The sequence below is a fragment of the Phoca vitulina genome, unplaced genomic scaffold, assembly GCF_004348235.1.
Source record: "Phoca vitulina isolate PV1807 unplaced genomic scaffold, GSC_HSeal_1.0 scaffold2, whole genome shotgun sequence".
Taxonomy (NCBI): domain Eukaryota; kingdom Metazoa; phylum Chordata; class Mammalia; order Carnivora; family Phocidae; genus Phoca; species Phoca vitulina.
In genome coordinates this window covers 55987819-56006811 of record NW_022589705.1, presented here as the reverse complement: position 1 = coordinate 56006811, position 18993 = coordinate 55987819, and the positions used below count along the sequence as shown (strand labels likewise).

At 46.2% G+C, this 18993-nt stretch overlaps 1 protein-coding gene across 13 annotated transcripts in view; it reads right to left on the bottom strand.

The window, feature by feature from the left end:
- Positions 1 to 18993, bottom strand: part of DAB1 (DAB adaptor protein 1) — a 1119086-nt gene that overhangs the window by 19315 nt on the left and 1080778 nt on the right. For 12 of the 13 annotated variants that reach the window (XM_032427988.1, XM_032427951.1, XM_032427959.1 and 9 more), the window contains 4 exons: positions 12248 to 12298; positions 12109 to 12156; positions 7467 to 7529; positions 5016 to 5124 (listed from right to left, as the gene is read on the bottom strand). In XM_032427988.1, coding sequence (XP_032283879.1) covers positions 5016 to 5124; positions 7467 to 7529; positions 12109 to 12156; positions 12248 to 12298 — 271 coding nt within the window. The remainder of the gene's footprint in view (positions 1 to 5015; positions 5125 to 7466; positions 7530 to 12108; positions 12157 to 12247; positions 12299 to 18993) is intronic. The other variant, XM_032428047.1, reaches the window with a different exon arrangement.

Below are 18993 nucleotides of genomic sequence, written 5' to 3'. Positions count from 1 at the left end.
CCCCCCCCCCCCCCCCCCCCCCCGCTCTCTCCATCTCTGCTGGTGCTTCGGCCTGGGAAGCCACCCCTACCTCACGTGGCTACTCCTTACGGACTGAGAATCCGCTCAGCGTCACTGCTGCTGGGTGCCTTCCCTGCCCTCTGGACTCCACTGGTTCTCCTTCTCTGGCCTTCTGCAGACCCCAGTGTTCATCTCTCTGATGGCACTTGTCTCACTGTGTTGTAACTGCCCAGTCATCCTGTCTTCCCTCCTTAGACAAGAAACCACCTGCTAGCAGAAACCCTCTATCTTCTCTTTCCCTGTCCTCTGTGTCTAGCGCCGTTTGGAGCACACCTCAGCTGCTCCATAAATGCCTGAGACTGGAGGCAGTCTCTGTAAATGTGAATGAGTCATAGTGGAGTCAATGCCTTCGCTGCATTTTGCCAAGTGTACAATTCAACTCCAAGACTGGTAAGTGCTGGGATGTCTAATGATTCTACTGTTGGTGGCAGGTTTTTCTTTCCCCCTGTCTTTTTTTTTTCCCCACAAGGAACCAACAGATGGGCTGTGCACACTTTTCTGGAGAGAGCTATTAGCATGTCTCCTTGGCTTCATGCCATCTGCTTCAGACCCAAGGACAATATTCAAAAGAAAAAAAAAACAGCACAGGGTAATTGGGTATCATGTTCGGGGACTCGCAGGTCTCATTCGCTTTTCCGGGGGCGGGGTCTCTGCAGCCTGGGCTCTCCCCAGACCTGTGAGCTCAGGTTGTCTGGCCCCATGACATCGGGCATGCCCGAGGGGACCCCTTGGTGGCAGGCTGTGGCAGCCGTGGACAGGGCAAGCCACTCGGTGGCTGCCACAGCAGCCACTTAGCAGCTTAGTAACATTTACTCATTAACGTTCAGCAGTGGAGGGAGGAGGTGCCACGGAGCATCTGTTTATGCCACGGAGTTCAGATCAATCATAAATCTCCTTGCCGTGAAGTGAGGGGAACACCTGCTTACTGCCTTGCAGTTAGATTTTTAAGGACGGCTGAAAACTGCAATTCATAACCAGATGCTTGCACCTGGGGATACCTCATTATCTGAATTAAAAGAGCAGACTAAAATGTGAGAAAAACACTGAAATCTAAGGGACTCCCCCAATATGTATGCAGAAGTTGGATGGTAATGCTTATTTACGTGATCTCGTTCATTCATTCATTCAAAAAGAGCCCTATTGGGTATGAAGCACTGTTTCAATCTCTGGAGACGTGGTGAAGAACAAAACATTTAAAAAAAAAAATCCTTGCCCTCGTGGAACTGACATTTTTGACACTGATCCTTGCAACAAGCCTCTGTGTAGTTGGTATCAGTATCTCTTCACTGTGTCTGAGATCCTGCAGCGGGCTGAGGGGCAGGCTTGAGGCAGCTACCACAGGGCCTGGGGAGCAGAGCCGGCGCTCCTCACGGACAAGCTACAAACATCTGTTGACTGCTTGCTTACAGAACCACCACCAGGCGCTGTTCTAAATGTTCCACTATGCGCATTAACTCATGCAATCGTCAGACCAGTTCTGTACAGTGGAATTACCATCCCCATTTTACAGATAAGCTCCCTGAGGCTCAGAAGAGATTTAGCTGAGTATTATGCAGCTGGCTAGTGGCAGGGTCTGTATTTATACACAGTACATTCTCTAAACCCCCAGGCCAGCTCTGCCATGCACAGTTAAGAGGCCAAAGATCTAACCTTTATTACACGGATGTTTTTCTAAATATTCCAAAAAGGCTAGAGGAAAAAATATAGGTAGGACATTTTCTTCTACTTTACAAATAGGAGTCATAATAATAATAACGGTAGCAACAACAGCTTTTTGCTGATTGAAGCCTCTATGGGGTCCCAGCAATTTTCAAGGTGCTTCACTTTGTTTTCTCATTTAATTCTCATGGTATTGTTGCAAGGGAAGTATTATTTTCGATTAATTTATAAAGATTTAGAAACTCTGGCTCTGGCAGGTTAAGTAATTTGCTCAGGAGTTTAAAATGTACATAAATAGATGAGCCCGGATTCAAACCCAGCCCACTGGATGCAAAATCCCCCAGCAGCCCATCCATTGTACTGCAAACCGCGGTTCGTGTCCCTGGCTCCCTGCCACTGGCTGGACAACTGGGGACAGGCAGATGGAGCCTCAGTGTCTGCAGAGACTTTTAGGACCGGTTCAAGGAGGAAAAGGCTGACAGTTGATTACCCACTGAAGTCTACTTTTGTTCCTCAGTCTAACTGACGTAGAAGCAGGAGCGTCGAGAAGCAAAAATGTGCTCATTGAAATTAATTTCACACTTCCATTCTAAACATTGAAGTTGTGGAGGTAATCTATTGGTAATCTATCGATATATATATATATATTATATATAATATATATATATATATTTTTTTTTTTTTTTTCTTTTTTAGCAGCTGAAGAAACTGAATCTGGACATGAAGTGGCTTGTCCGTAGTTTGCAACATGGCTGGTCAAGGAGCAAGACTGAAACCAGGTCTTCAAAGCCCTGATGTGACAGAGGCTCAGGAGCAGTCGTGTGCATGGCATTGGGCAGGTCCTTGAGGGCTTTTATTCACATGTTAGGACCAGGAGCTGTGTGACTGCGTCACTCTCATTTACTCCTTGCCTAGAGTACTCTTGACCCGGGCATCTTCTTGGCTTTCTCCCTCACCCCTTCTAGTCTGCTCATAGCTCACCTTTGTATGAGCCCCTCCCGACCACAACTTCCATTTACACTTGTCCTCCACCTGCTCCAAAGCCCCTACACTCTGCTCTACATTTTTTCTGGCCATACCACTTACCGTTTGCAGACTTATTATGTAAGTTACTAATTTTTATGTTGTTGCCTCGTCTCCCCAATAGAAAGGAAGCTCTCTGAGGGCAGGACCTGTGCCTGTTGTATTCACGGACACACCCCAGGCTCCTAGAACAGGGTCTGCCTCATGTGGATACTCAGGGAATATTTGTGGAATGAACACGTCTGCAAGTTGGTAAGTTTGGGGCCTCAAGTTCCCATTACCTGTCCCAGCACATCTTCCTGGGTCAGATAATGAGGGCAAAGTATGTGTAGTCTCAACGCAGGAAGGTGATACATTTCTGATGGAAAACTGTTATTCTTCTTTGAAAGGACGTATTCTATCACACTATTCCCAAGGAAATTTTAATACCCATTTTAGGTAAGGAAAACTAGTCATCACCACTGTCCCATTTTAGGGATGGATAAACAGATTTGACCAGGAAGCTTAGCCAATGAAACATCTGGGTTACTTGCAGATTCTAAAGTGTTTAGTTAGAACCATTGGCTACCCACCTCTTTTGCTTCTGAAAGTTCATAATGATCTCTGGGCTCATGGGGAATAATTTTAACCATTTCAGAATAGAGTACAAATTTTTACTTCACTTTGAATAACAGCAAGGTTCATTTGGTGTCAAGAATTTTCTTCTAACATTATGTAATGAAAATTATTTATAGAAAAATGCAAGAAGACGTGTATTTGAAAATATTCAGGCTCAGGGCACCTAGGTGGCTCAGTCGGTTAAGTGTCAGGGACTCTCGATTTCAGCTCAGGTCATGATCTTGGTGTTGTGAGACTGAGCCCCACATCATCAGACTCCACGCTCAGCAGGTAGTCTGCTTGAGGATTCTCTCCCTCTCCCTCTGCCCCCTCTCCCCTGCTTGCATGTGCACACTCTCTCTCCCTGAAATAAATTAATACATAAAAATTAAAAAAAAAGAAAACATTCAGGCTCTATTGGCTGTATATAAGAACAAAATAGTAGGATGAAGCGACAGATTTCAAATATGTAGCTAAAGAAAGAAAACAGTCTTTAAGGCTCTCATGCATGTAAAGAGTGGAATACCACCTCTGGCCACGTTCCAACTAGAGTGGCCTGGCTATGTGGAGTGCCTGATGCCATGAAAACAAGTTAAGATATCTGAGATCCCACCAATTTGTGCTTCACCTGAAATACTGTCACTATATATATATATATATATATATATACACACACACCTTTCTCCATTAAACAGGAGAAATGCTACCTACCTTTAAAGCAGCTGTGATAATGAAGCGAGATCATGCATTTAAATCACTTAGTACCAGGCTGAGGCACATTAGCAGGTGCTCAGCAAACAGTGGCCAATATCACAACTCTCTGGTTTGAGCCCCTGCCCCTTGGGGGTCCTTTTCCAGGCCAAATTCTTCCACGATATGTGGCTTTCATCCTTTAGAGGTGGTCGATTCAAATTGACACACACCCATGCTGGACCTACTGTGCACCTAGCTCAGGGCTTATCACTTAATACATGGTAAATGTTTTAAATATATATGTGTGTGTGTGTGTGTGTGTGTGTGTGTATATATATATAATATATTCTATACATCCCCTCTCTGGGCCTCAGTTTGCTCATCTGTAAATATATATATTTACCCTGTTGTAAAAGTAGTGTATATATATCTTAAAGGATGCTTAGAAAACAGAACAAATACCTTCCAAATCACTAAGAGCCCCATCACCTTCCCAAATTCACTGTTAGCAATTTGCTCTGCCCCTCAGCATCGCACTTTGCATGGAGAGCCTCCCCATTCTTGAGTCTCTACCGAAGGAGCAGACACGTCCTATCAACCAGATCTCCAGAGGTCTGTGGGGGCTCCTACCCCCACCTGCCATCCTCCCTCCCTCTGGCTGAGATGGACAGGAGGAAATGAACTTGTGCTGATTTGCATGGCTGGGTGTGCACGGAGCTCCTGGAAGCTGTGTACTGAGTAACCTAGCATCTTGACTTTTCCAGGTGAAAGGCATCACTGAAATCCAGTCTACAGCATACCACGGGTTTGTAAATACTCCCTGCCTCCCAATGGTGGCCTCTTAATGTCACCTGAAGAGTTACAAGGAGAGGCTGCTAGCTCCACAGGTATTCCGGCATAATTTGACAGCTAGTTCAAGTCAACCCTGTCCCTTCCTTGACGGGCAGAGGCTGAAGGAAGGAAGCAGGTGGAGGACAGCTTACCTGAGGGTACAGCAGCAGTGCCGAAAGGTACAGAACTAAACATGTCTGCACTCGCCGGAAGTGTCTGAGATGAAGACGGGATAAAGGCATCACCTGGAGTTGCAGGAGTCTGTCAGACAGAGAGAGGCAGAGGGCGCGTGAGGCCGCCGGGAGACCTGGCTCGGCAGTCGTCAAGGATGGGAGGCAGCAGGTGCAGGAAGTAAGGGATGGCGGGGCGGGGGGGTGGGGTGGTGGTGCTGCAGAAGCCAGTCATGCTCCAAGCCACTGATGTGGTGGGCACACCGGGAGCCAGCTGTAGACGCTGACCGTAAAACAGGAGAGATGCTACCTACCTTTAAAGCAGCTGTGATAATGAAGCGAGATCATGCATTTAAATCACTTAGTACCAGGCTGAGGCACATTAGCAGGTGCTCAGCAAACAGTGGCCAATATCACAACTCTCTGGTTTGAGCCCCTGCCCCTTGGGGGTGTTTTTCAGGCCAAATTCTTCCACGATATGTGGCTTTCATCCTTTAGAGGTGGTCAATTTAAACTGACACGCACCCACGCCGGACCTACTGTGCACCTAGCTCAGGACTTGTCACTTAATACATGGTAAATAAACAGCCTGACTAAATGCACAAAAAAAGCTTAGCGACTAGAGCAGAGACCCTTGTCTCCTGGTGCCTCCCAGAATTCTGCCTGAATCTTTACGTGCAAAGAAAAATAAATATTTTCAAGAAGATGATAAAAAACCGAAGCCTGAGGAGCAGGGAACGCTACAGTGCCTGGCCCACACTGGAATCCGAGAGAGGTCTGTTGCAGGAACTGGTGGGTAAGGTGAAGGGTACCGAAATAAACAGACAGAAGGGATACCGATGGGTACTCAAAGAAAAGCATGAGTACTCAGGGTTTTAAAGGCCCACACCCATTCACAGCAGCCTTTCGCCTACAAACTATGTCTATTCGATGCCATAATAGCCTTCTTTTTCTTTTCCTTTTGGAATAGACTGAGGCAAGCAATTAATCCCGAAACCATGGCAATTAGACAAGGCCAGTTTTAGACCAGCAGCCTGTGGGAGGAATGGCATTGTTCTGGGCATTATTAAATACCCATTGGGACTGCACTTGGGTTCAGGGCCAGAAACACAGCTGGGAGCTGCCGTGTTAAGCACTTTTAAGCACCATCGACGCCGTTCTGTTTCCCCCACGTGACCCTGGGGGAGTCCCATGCCCTCTCAGGGCCTCAGTTTGCTCATCTGTAAAATGAAGGGGATTGGTTAGAAGATCTCTTCAGGCCTTTCTAGCTCCACAGCTAGAGTTTCTAAGTGCCCGAGGTGCAGCTGTTACCCCTGGGACAGAGGCGAGAAGGAGACTGGTCAGACCTGCCTCAGCTTCCATGGAGACAGGAGCTGCTGTGTCCACAGTCAGGTCTGCTTGGGACATCAGGTGGCGGGAGCAGGGGCAGTAGAGTCTCGTGCCATCTGTCCCCAGTGGTGAGCTTATAGCCTTTTCTCTGTGAGGCGCACCTCGCCAATGAACCATAGCACCATCCCTTGGTCTGCACGACCTCGTAGAGCCCAGAGGAGCTGCCCCCTCTCAGCAGCTTCCGCAGGTGCAGCTGTGGCTCACTGCTCTCTGCCCACCTCCCACCTCCGGGGAGTGGGCAGGGGAGGACCTGGAGGGCCCATCTCGGTTCTGTTCTATGCTGTGGCCATAGGGTTGCCTTTGAAGGCAACCAGTTCTTAAAGCACTGGGATTCAATTTTGCTTAGGGTTTAATGCTTTTTTCTTCTTTTCATTTTTCAGTTAGGGTTCCCTGCAATCTCTGTCCCTCTGCAAGCAGTGACTTATAATGACAAGCAATGGGATGTGTACCCTGGCTGCAACTAGAGCTGGGAATCCAAAACTTCATGAGAAGCTCAGCGAAGCTGGGAGGTGGGGGGAAGGGGGGAGGAGACAAAAAGAAGAGGGAGAGTGGAAGGAAAGAAGGCAGGGGACGGGACAAGGCAGAAGGGGCCGGGGAGAAGGTGCTTCCTTTCCTGGGCTGAACACCTGGCTGGGTGGGCTCTGGGTAGGTGCTGACAAATGCCCCATCGTCTGTAGTCCTATTGAGTTTCTTGCCAATATTCCCAACTAGACCATGTGCTCCTTGCAGGCAGGGACCTCATCCTGTTTATGTCTTTCTCCACTGCCCAGCAGTATAGCAAGTACGCAGGGGGGATCCTGTGATCGCTGATGCATGGTTTCACTTCCTTCTCAAAACAGAAGTAGGTATCATAATTCCTTTAAAAAGCAGCAGAGAAAACTGAGGTTTAGAATCGCTAGTAATTTGCCCAAATCACACAGCTTGCAAGAGGCAGAGGTGAGACCCACCAGCAGCCCTCTTTGGCCCAAAGCCCATCTTCTCGCCACCATGCCGCCGAAAAAGGAAAAGGGAGGGACGTAGGGCTGAGCTGCAGTGCGTACTTACGGGGGGAGAGGTTATATCAGGAGGGGTGGACATGTCCCCAAAAAGTTCTAATTGGGTCACAGCCTGAAAAGACAAAAAGAGAATGATGTCACCACAAAGGGAAGCCAATGCTGCTGGGCGCTGCTTTAAAACGGTGTGACATGAGGACCCTTGTTTCTTTGTCATCATGACTATATACACAATAAGCCCAGCTGGTCATTACCATACCTCATGATCCTAAAGACAACACCTGGGAGGCAGCCAGAATCAATTCTTGCTTCTGTGTGTCTGGTAGCATATCTGGGCTTAGTTAAGGAGATTCAGGCTTAGCCACCTCCCATAACCTGTCATCCCACTTCGCACTGACTTGCCATCAAGCGCAGCACCGTCTGTCTTCTCCAGGAAAAAAAGGCAAGAAGGCGACCCCCCTCACTACTTTTCTTTTCTGAGTGCACACACGCGTTCAAAGTGCCTTCCATGTGTCAGATACAGTGAGACATGACTTTATGGCCACTTCTTGGCAAATGCTCCCAAGACCACGAACCTGAGAGGTAGGAATCATCATCCCCATTTTTACAGATGAATCAACTGAGTCTCACAGAGGTGACCTCAAGGTCACCCAGGCCAGGACTTGAATGTCCTGCATACAGAGCATGCAGTCAAATGATGGTCTCTGAAAGAGTCAGTCTTTAGGATAAAAAATGTAGTTGGAAGAAAAGAAAACATATCATTTAATACGAGGAAGGGCATCAAAAACAGCCCAGGATATACACTATTAATCACTGCTAGGAACTCCATCACTGCAGTCACTGTATCGTCTATATCCCCATCCATCATACAGGAGTGTCTGAGCAAGGCCAGCCAGAGCGGCAGAAGAAACCCTTTAAGATATCCTTAGAAATTAATCTGCATGCACTTCCAGCTTCAGAGACTGTAGGGAGTCTATGGCTAGGAACCAAATGGCCTGCCTTAAAGTATATAATCGTATGCTTTGTGTGAAACCTGCCCACTGAGGAAAAAACTCTTTCGGCTCATCTCTGGATTTTAAGTGACAGCTTGTGATTGGGGGGAACCTAAAAACATCAATCAATAGAAAGGACCAGAAGAGTCTGCCTGCCTGCCGTCCAGGGACCCCTGCACCTGAATTCTAACACTAACCAGGTATGGCTAGATCTCTACACTTAGTGCCAAAAAAGGTTTGTGCTCTCCTTCTGATGAGTGAGCGAGCTCTGGGCGCTGGAAAAGGTCCCACACCTGTTGACAGATTCACCTCCAACCTCTGCAACTCCTTGGAGCTATAGTTCCCTCACCTGGACAGTAGAGATGATAATACCTCCTTTGCAGATTTATTGACAATATTAATAACAGGACTTTCTTTGAACTTTGTCTAAGCCTGGTTAAAAAGGCACAAAAGGCTCTTTTTGCTGAAAGAAGTTTAGCTTGGTTAATGAACTTTCATTCTTCCCCTTAAGCTTTCAGACTGAATAACGGTGTTGGGCACACAGGAAGGCCCCACACACATATTAATTTCCTTCTCAGCTACACGATGCTTTTTCCATACACACTTAACACCTGTGAGGTGCTGAGTGCGGTGAACAGAATAATGAGAAATGCCAAGTCCCAGCCTGCAGGGAGCTTGCAGTCTGGTGGGATGATCCATAGAAGTAGGTAATTTCAAGGCAATGTGGCAGGGACGGCGACAAGCGTCTCTGCGGGAGAACAGAGAAAGAGAGTCGGCCAGCTTTTGGCAAAGAAGCTTAAGGAGGGCTTTCTAAAGGGAACAGACCTGATCTGAATTCTGAAGATGAGGAGCAGTTAGCCGGACAAACAAGAAGAGGAAGGATAATCCAGGCTGGTGCAAGCAAGGACATGAGCAAAAAGGAGAGAGGCCTGGAGGAGTCTGAGCAGGTGGGAAGAAAAGCAATTTGTAATGAGCATGAGGGTGGAGGGGTGCAGGGAGGAGGCCAGCAAAGTGGACAGGGGTAAGTAAGGTCACAGTGGGACCAGACTTGGCTGGACTCTAGATACTTGCTTGTCTTGGGGAAAGAGTCTTTACCATGTTTACAATATTTTATGTTATTTGGTGAAACTATGGTAATCCTTATGCTCTCTCTTCCAGATTCATATAAGGAATACTTCTATTTAATCAATTAACATGAAGCTTCTAGGCTTCCTTGCAACTGGGACTCAATGCTTTTAAAATGGCCTACAACTATTTTCAGTGGTAGGAAAATAATAAAATGAAGTTAATAATTAAGTCACACAATTTACATTTCAAATGTGTTGAACTCATGGCACACTTTTACTAACATAATAAATATAATTTATTGGCTAATTTTCTCCTTAAGCACAACTTTTAAAATAACCTTCATTCTTGAGATATAGCCTTTCCTCTTGCCAGATGATTTTCACTCAAGGATTAAACGAGAAAAACATGCAGAGGCATAAAACATAGATTGTTATTTCATTCCATTGGATTTGCTGTTTAAATAGAAACTCGAGTTAATTAAATTTTATAGAAAAGGGGGATTCTTAGGCCATAAAATTAAAAATAATTCTAATAACCATATGTGATTGAGAATCTGGAATAATATCTATTTTCACACCCCTCTCCCCCCATGTTAGCCCTAGTCCTCTTATTTGTAACCTAACAAACCATGTTCCATCTGATAATATTGTTGTAATTAATCATTTTAGTGGCCTCAAGAGAATTAAAAGTAACCATTCACATTTGTAAAACACTTTATAGTTTACAATACATTTTCCAATACATTATCACCATGTCTGAGGCTCATTAAGCTCACTGGTGGCATAGCTGTCTCTCCAGCTGTCCTTTGCCCGTGAGCGGAGACCAAGAGATAACACCACTTACCTATGGTCGGTGAGCTAAAAGAAGCTGGGCTTGACCCACAGGCCAAGCAACACCTCGTTTATCTATCCCTTCACAAGCCCTAGTTAGCCTTCCTAGATGAGGGGAGTGTAGCCACAATATTCTCTAACCAGAAGCTAGGGTTCCTAAAGGGTCTGCCATGATGGACATCCATCTGAAGAACTCAACTGGAAGGTCAGTTCAAGATGCCTACTGGCCTTTCCATTACCAGCACTTCAGACATCTGCTGGTAGCGATGAGGCTGCCGATGGCAGATTCTGCCTCCTTTAGGCCCTGGGCATTTCCCAGGGTGAGCAGAGGGACACTGGAAGCTGCCCTGTCCAGTGAAGGGGAGAAGGATAGCTTCGCTGCTGAGGAGGAAGGTCCTTGATCTCTCCCTCGGGCCAGCCCCTTCACAGCATTCTCTGATGTGAACAAGTGATGGTTTTCGAATAATACTTAGAGCGCTGTGCCACTGAGGCTTCAAGATTAGTTCCCTGGTCCTTCCTTCTACTAGACGGCTGCAGGCGGACTCCGAGGCCCCCTCCTGCAGAGAAATTCTGAAAGTGCCACTGATGAAGGCTGAGATGTCCTTGGCTGACCCCCAAACACATCCTCACAGCCCCATCCTTATGTTTTGGCATCAGGCAGTCTTTCGTGTAGAAAAAGTATGGAGCCCCTACTGTGCATCAGCTGCCGTACTGAGAGCAGGGGGTATGAGCCTGTTCCCGTTCCTACTCTCACGGGCTGGCTGTTCGATGGAAAATCAGACCCATCAACACAATCAGAGCAGTGTAATGGAGAAGAGAGACACAGGGTTACAACAGGAGGGGCCACCTCAGGGCCTTTGCACATGTTCCTCCTCCTACTGAGAGTATTTATTCCTTCCCCAATTGCCTCTCCCACCCATCCTTCAGGACAGAAATTAGAAGACTTTTTTTTCTTTCTGGGAAATGTTTCCTAACTCAATTTGCACCCCACCCCACTGTCCAGAACAGCTTATATGATACTTGGATCAGCGGTTCTCAACCTTGGATGCACCTGAGGGGAAAGACTGATGCCTGCTTTCCACTCTCCTAGAGATTCTGAATGAGCCAGTTTGAAGTACAGCCTAGTAACTGCGACTTTAAAAGCTCTCCTGGTGATTCTAATTTGCAGCCAAGGTTGAGGACCCCTGTCCTAGAGACGTTCCACACACCCTCTCGTCAGAGGTGATACTATTCACTGGCCTGTGTATCGACCAATCTGAATAAGCACTGGCTGCAAACCAGTATACCTAGTCCAGGGTATACTGACTGCATCGTGCTTGCCTGGTTTTTCTTCACTTACGTGCACTCAGCGCATCCTGCTTATGTGCCCGAACCCCCAGTGTACTGTTATATTACACTACACCAGACTAACGTACCTCATCTTACCCATCCTGTGCACTGGTTCACTGGGACATCGTGAGCTCCTTGAGGACAGCGTCTGTGTCCTCCCGCTCTACTGAATCTCTAGCATCTATCAGAATGCCCAGGACATGCTGGGAGCTTGAAAAATATTTGTTGAATGACACCAGGTCAGCTCCTCTCCTACACACACACACACACACACACACACACACATACACACTCATACACACATACTCTCTGACCTCATCACAGGGCTCACCGATAATCTGCCCGTGAACGTTAGACTAGGCACCCACTAGAGCAGAACCCCCATCTGCATTCACGCAGGCTGGATGAGAACATGGAATGCATGAATGAGAATGACCAGAATGAACCTCATTTACCAAGAGCCTGGAGGCCTTACCTTTGTTGCCTCCAAAATCTCATCAAAGTCCACGGGCAGGTTTCTGTTCTGTAACCACAAGGCACGACTTATGAGCATGAAATGAACAATGGGATAATGACCTGAAACAGTTAACCAGAGAGGGCCCTCTCATTCTTACCGGGGTGGCCGCAGCAAACCGTTCTTCAAAATCCTCAAACGGGTGACCGTTCTGAAAGTGTAAGGGATGATGAATGAGGATGAAGAATCTGACACACAAATGGCATGGATTTATGAGTTTAATGATGACGGGATCTATGCTTTCCACTCCCACGGTCTCCCTAGGCAGGAGCTGTGGCCAGTGTGTTCCCTGCAGGAGCAGATGATAAAACACGGGCCTGATCAGGAGGAAATCCAGCAGTGGTAAGTTTGTAGGCTTCAAGAGTATCTTCCCGCAATTCCAGACATTACCCAGCCCGCCTCAATGGTGGCAACAGATAAGAGCATGATGTTTATTTACATTCAAGATTTTTGTTTTAAAAGGAAAAAAAAAAATACTATCATGTGTTTTGGCCAAACTCTTTTAACTCTTGGAGCAGTCTGAACAGCTAGCTTTGTGAGAGCCCTTAGGCAGATTGTCCCCTCTGCTTGAAATGCTCTCCTCATCTCTGTAAGCTCAAAGCACCAAATTCCTCAAACCCAGCTGGAAGGCCACCTTTTCCATGAAGCTCCCCTTGATCCTCTGAGCTGAAAATCATCAGAGTAATAGCACATCATCTGTGCTGATTACATTGTGCTTCTGGAAGCGTGACCATGCTGTATTTATTCCCAAATCCTCACTGTTCACAGCGGATCTGGCACCTAGCAGTGCTCAAAAATATATGAACGAATGCATGTTTTAAAATTAGCTGGCAGTTGACCAAATCTGTTTTGTTAATTTTGTATTTTATTGTTCATAATTTTTGAGGATTTTGCTAAACGACTCTGTATTTCTGCATTGGCATCCATTTGTGTGGCTGGGCTAACTTCAGGGGCCTTGAATGGACACCAGCCCCTTCCATGAACAAGCCCTAGAAAAACAGCTTGCAGAGTCACAAGTAATTATAAACCCCTAATATGACTCCCCCAGTGCCCCAATGGTCTTGTGATTAGCAGTCTCTCCCGCCTTCCCCTATGTGCCCCTTAGATGAAACCCCTGTGGAGCTTACCAAAACCCTGTTCTTTTTGGTGTGAATTGACCAATCTGGCCTTAGTCCAGGGGACCCAAAGCACTTCACTGTGGTCCCTAATAAAGGCACGCACCTTAGGGCCTGCCATACTTTCTCTGCCTGCAGCCTGCCTTGACTTTCCCCATGTGACCTCTTGAGGTGTGCTCTGTACCTCCTCTAGGACCTGTGAGTAATAAACTTCTCTCCTGCAATTCCCCTTCAGTCTTCTGCTGTGCTGTGCTCACCATCTGACACCCTGGCACTCTGCTTAACAAATGCTAATTACCAAAGTCACATTGACAATATATATTACCGATAATATATGTAATATCTATTATATATATGTTTTTTAGTCATCATGTTTTGGTCAATATGCCCAAGCTGATTATTTTTTGGATGATTTCCAAGTAGTGCAACGTTATTATGAATCTAACAATATTGACAGTAAAATGGAATTACTATGCATGAACAGAAATAGTGGCATCATTCCCTGCTTTTGAGGAGAGCTTCCTGTTGGCAATGAAGAACTGGAGAAACCATCTCCCATAACCACTTCCGCCCAGTCTGGAGAAAAGGTGACCGTGCGAGGTCGGTCAGCCCTAGTAACGGGGCTGCAGAGCAGAGCAGGAGAACCAACGTGCCCACGCCCACCACAGCAGGGCCTCCAGGCCCACCACCGCCAAGTCTGTTCTCAACCACCTGCTTCCACCAGGCCATGGCTTGCCAGAAGTCAACTGTGGCAAAGAGGAGAGGAAGAGCAACCACATCAGCTAACCACATAAATTATTATTATGATTCCATTTGGCCAGAGGTAGGGAGAGGGGGGAGGCAATATTAGCCTAAGTGATCCTGTAATCTATGGTGTGGCCTAAAAGGTTAAGGTTATGTCGCTACTATCCTTTATAAATTCCCACACTTCTGGGGATTTATGGCACAGTCCCTACCAACTAGCTCTGGGTCATAACTTTTAATAAAAACATTTTTTAGTGTCCAAAATCTCATTACATCTGTCCAATATAAAAAAGCAAATGGCTTCAGAGCATGATGGATGAATTAAATAAATTTGAAAAACAGCCTGTGGTAGAGTCTCATAAAACCCCCACCATATAATGAAAATGTGTGAGGATAACCAGCGCTGGTATGAGTCTGTCACTTCACTGGTGAGAGAAGGGGTGGCCTTTAGTGAGGAGTGGAGCTGTGGTGGGAGGAGGCCTTTTCCGTCCACTCGGATGAAGTGTGGTCTGGGCGTGTGAGCAAAGCCATCTCTCTGAACTCACACAGACGTGGACTGAACCCTGACTATGCCACATATGGTCTATGGGATCCTGGACAACAAGCTAGTCAGCCTGTTTTCTCATCTTTAAAGTGCTGGTGATAATGTTGTCTCAGGTTTATTGAGAGGATTAATTGAGGTGTGTGTGTGTGTGTGTGTGGTCTTGTTTGGTGCTTGGCACATAGTAGGTCCTCAATAAATAGCAGTGGTCCCTAGTATCGTCTCATCCTGTCTCATTTGGTACACTTTGGAATACACAGGCACACATTTTTTTAATGTTAGAAAACTACTATTAGATGGTATTTGGAAAAAGAAAGAGGAAGAAAAAAAAATTTATGGGAGGCCCCTCTTTAGAAACTACCCCTGCTTGAGAGGATAGACCAGACCCCATGTAAAAGGTTGCCCCACACTTCCTGGCCTTAGTCCAGAACCCCTCAGTCCATCCTTGACCCTGTCTTCTCCCTCATGTCTCCCTTCTGACCAGTCTTGCCCGATCATTCTCCTGGCCACACCTCTTATACCCGGTGCTGGTGGTGACCTTCCTGTTTTAATCCTGGCTCAGTCATTCTTTGGACCCCCATCCTCCTGTCTGGGGCAAGCTTCAGGGACACCCGTGCATTTCATCCAGCCAGTGGGGAGACCCTGCCACGAGGGCACTTCCTCCCTGTTGAGTCTCGTGGTCAGTACCTGGAATCTATTCCCTAAGGCCCTCCCCATCCCCAGCTTGCTTTACCTATAATTACTACTAGAGTTTTTGTTCACTCATCTTCAAGTTTTCTTTTTCCCCTTATAGATATGTTTCTCACATTTATTATGGTGGCATGCATTCTGCTTCTCAAGACTCAATATGACATCAAATTTACTCATAATGTACACCTCCAGTGAGGGTTTAACAGAAGAGATTCTCTTGTGTTGTTTCAAGACAGTTCTAGCCTGAATCTTCATGAAGACATTGAAAGAAAGCTTCCGCAAGGAGTCTATCTTCCCAGAGTCTCTGTTTGGAGCAGAGGGAACACTGTTGTCCCATAACTGAACAAATTAACTATTAAGGTCAGACTCCTGTTAATCTTACAGCGAATGTGACAGTGGGTGAGATGGGCCGTGGGGGAACACGTCAAAAATGATGAAAAAATATTTATGGCTGCCAAATCAGAACCCCGCAGTGATTCTCACCCCTGGCTGCACAATGCAATTCTTTGGCGGGGGGAGCCTTCACCGAACTACTGATGCCTAGGCCCCACTACCAGAGATTTGGATTGTCTGGGTTTGGGGCGGGGTCCTGGCATCAGTAGATTCTAAGAGATCCCCAGGTGATTCCAGTGTGCAGCCAGACTTCAGAATCACTGTGCTGGGGAATGATGCTCTGTAGGAATAATTAGTGAAAGTCCTACTGGGAAAACTGAACACATCTTGATTGATTACATAATTGATTACTTAATTTCTTCAACAAACATTCACTGAGTGCTTTTCACATGCCAAACTGTGGCTAGGCGCTGGAGATACAAAGATGAATAATACATAGACCTCGTTCTTCCGAAGCTCAGAGCAGAGCAAGAATATACAATCATTCTAGTTTGGGAGTGGAAAGAAGTGGGGCCAGGGAGGGTGCAAGGCATCTACACCTCAACTCAGAACTCAGGCCAATACTGCAGAAGAAAGAATTCAATTATCCATTTAGAAAGCTCAGGAGAAATGGATTAACTTAAGTGATTTGTAACTGCACCAAAGTGGGTACCATTAAGGCACCTAGTGATTCCAGGCATTCGAATGTATGTACCTTTCCCCAGTGAGTGATCTAACAAGGAAGACACATGCTAATGAAGACTAATTCCTTCTGTGGTATCTAGGAGTTGAGCTTTCTATCACCATTAGCCAAGAGTAAACAGCTGCTTTCCTACCTCCTGGCAGAGACAGGAAAAACTCAGGCAAATGAAGAACAAAGTGGGGGTGGTGGAGGAGCTGAGATGGGGACCAGAAAATGTGATGTAATAAATGATTTCTCCCAAGAGCAGCACTGCCCCATAGAACTTTCTGTGAGATGGGAAGTTCTATGTCTGTAATATCCAGTATGGTAGCCTGTGTGGTTCCATGTGGCTACTGAGCACTTCAAATACGGCTGGTGTGACTGATGAACTTTAAGTTTTATTTTGTTTTGGGGCGCCTGGATGGCTCAGTTGGTCACATGTCTGATTCTTAGTTTCGGCTCAGGTCATGGTCCTGCGGTTGTGGGATCAAGTCCCGGGTCAGGCTCTGCGCTCAGTGAGGAGTCTGCTTCAGATTCTCTCTCCCTCTTCCTCACTGCCCCTCTCCCTGCTGGTGCTCACTCTCTCTCTCTAAAATAAAGAAATAAAATCTTCAAAAAAACAAATTTTATTTAGCTTTAATTAATTTCAATTTAAATAGCCAATATGTAGCTAGTGGCTAGTTTGATAGTTTAGCTCTAGGGAATATATATTTAAAAAACAGTTTGCAAAAACAGCAGGCTTCTTCTGGTGTAAAAGATTTTTTCATTGCCTGAACTAAGCCAGAGCTAGATATTTGTGGGGCTTTTTAAAGGAAATTAAGATTCATGTTTCAAAGGAAGTCCATGAAGCCTCATCATCATTACAACAGAATGGAGTCCCATTTAATGCCAAAATGTTCCAGGCCTACTGAGATCTGGGGCTCAGTGGTCTTCCTGGATCCACCTAATCTCATAGAGGAATTGGTGCTGCTTGGAGGATATGTCTCTGTAATGACTGAAAAGTTTCCTGTAGTCACGCAAAGTTGGGCCTCATTATAGCAGGTAATGGACCTCCTTTCCCCAGCTGCCATTTCAGGAGGGTCCCAGAGGTTGTCTAGAAGGTTAGAGGGGGCGGGGAATGCTTAGACCTTATGATGAAAGTTAACATCTTCAAGTGTCATACATCTGTAAATCCAGTGATATATTTACATCTGCCTTCCTAAAAATTAAGCTGGTCCTTGGAACAGTCTCCTCCCTCCTTCCCCCCGCCACTTCTTTTTACTGTGGCAAGAACACTTAACCTAAGCTCTACCATCTTGTGACGCCTGGGTGGCTCAGTTGGTTAAGTATCTGTCTTCAGCCCAGGTCATGATCTCAGGGTCCTGGGATCCAGTCCTGCACTGGGCTCCTTGCTCAGCGGGGAGCCTGCTTCTCCCTCTGCCTGCCACTCCCCCTGCTTGTGTGCTCTTTCTCTCTCTCTGACAAATAAATAAATTCTTAAAGAAAAAAAGATCTACCACCTTAACAAATTCTAGAGAGTACGGTATAGTACCATTAACTACAGGCACAATGCAGGTCTCTAGAACTTAGTCATCCTGCAGAACTAAAACTTATACTAGTTGAATAGCAGCTCCCTACTTTCCCTTCCTCCAGGACCTTGCAACCATCATTCTACCCTCTGCCTCTATGTGTTCAGGTATTTCATAGACCTCAGATAAGTGGTATCATGCAGTATTTGTCCTTTGCAATTGGCTTCTTTCACTTAGTGTAATGTCCTCAAGGTTCAGCCAAGTTGTCACATATGGAAGGATGGTCTTCCTTTTAAAGGTTGAATAATATTCCATTGTGTGGATTTACCACATTAAAAAAAAGATTTTATTTACTTATTTGAGAGAGAGAGAGAGCCGAGAGAAAGAGAAAGAGAGCGCGCGCACGCACAAGCCGGGAGGTGGGGGAAGGGGCAGAGGGAGAGGGAGAAGCAGGCTCTCTGCTGAGCAGGGAGCGCAACATGGGGCTCGATCCCAGGACCCTGAGATCATGACCTGAGCTGAAGGCAGACACTTAATAGACTGAGCCACGCAGGTGCCTCTACCACATTTTCTTAATCTATTCATCCTCAGTGGACATTCAGGTTGAAATGGTCTTTCTGACTATGCAAGGGGAAAATCAAGATAGGGACTGGAGGTAAAAAGAATTTGCTGATGATTTAGGTGGCACGAGAAAGGCAGACACCCCTTGGAAGGTCAAGGCGCTAAGGTGACCAGGCTAATGTGAATGACCAGGGGGCTGCTGTGGCTCAGGGATCTGACTCTGGACCCTTGTGCTTCCCAACTTCAGTCAAATGTCAAGAAAACCAATTTGCATTTGAAAATAATAGCTACTTCTAGGGTGCGAAATTTGATGTTTTTAGGCTAGGCAGGGTGGGGGAGTGGAAAGAGGGACGTCTTCAAGAGCATCAGTTCGAACTGCGGCTTCATCATTGGCATTCCCTTGGATAAATTCCTTCCTCCCTCTGAGCCTCAGTTTTCTCCTCGAAAAATAGGCCAGTGTAGGGGCTTGCTGAGAGGAAGCAGCAAGAAGGCTGATGTGTAGGAATAAAATTAGCACAGTAAATGGTAGAATAAAATCTCAATGGATGTCAGTTCCCTTTCTAAAATTACAGAAAGGAAGGAAGGGTGGGGGGGGAGAGGGACAAGGAGGAGGGAGAGTAGTAGAGAGAGGGA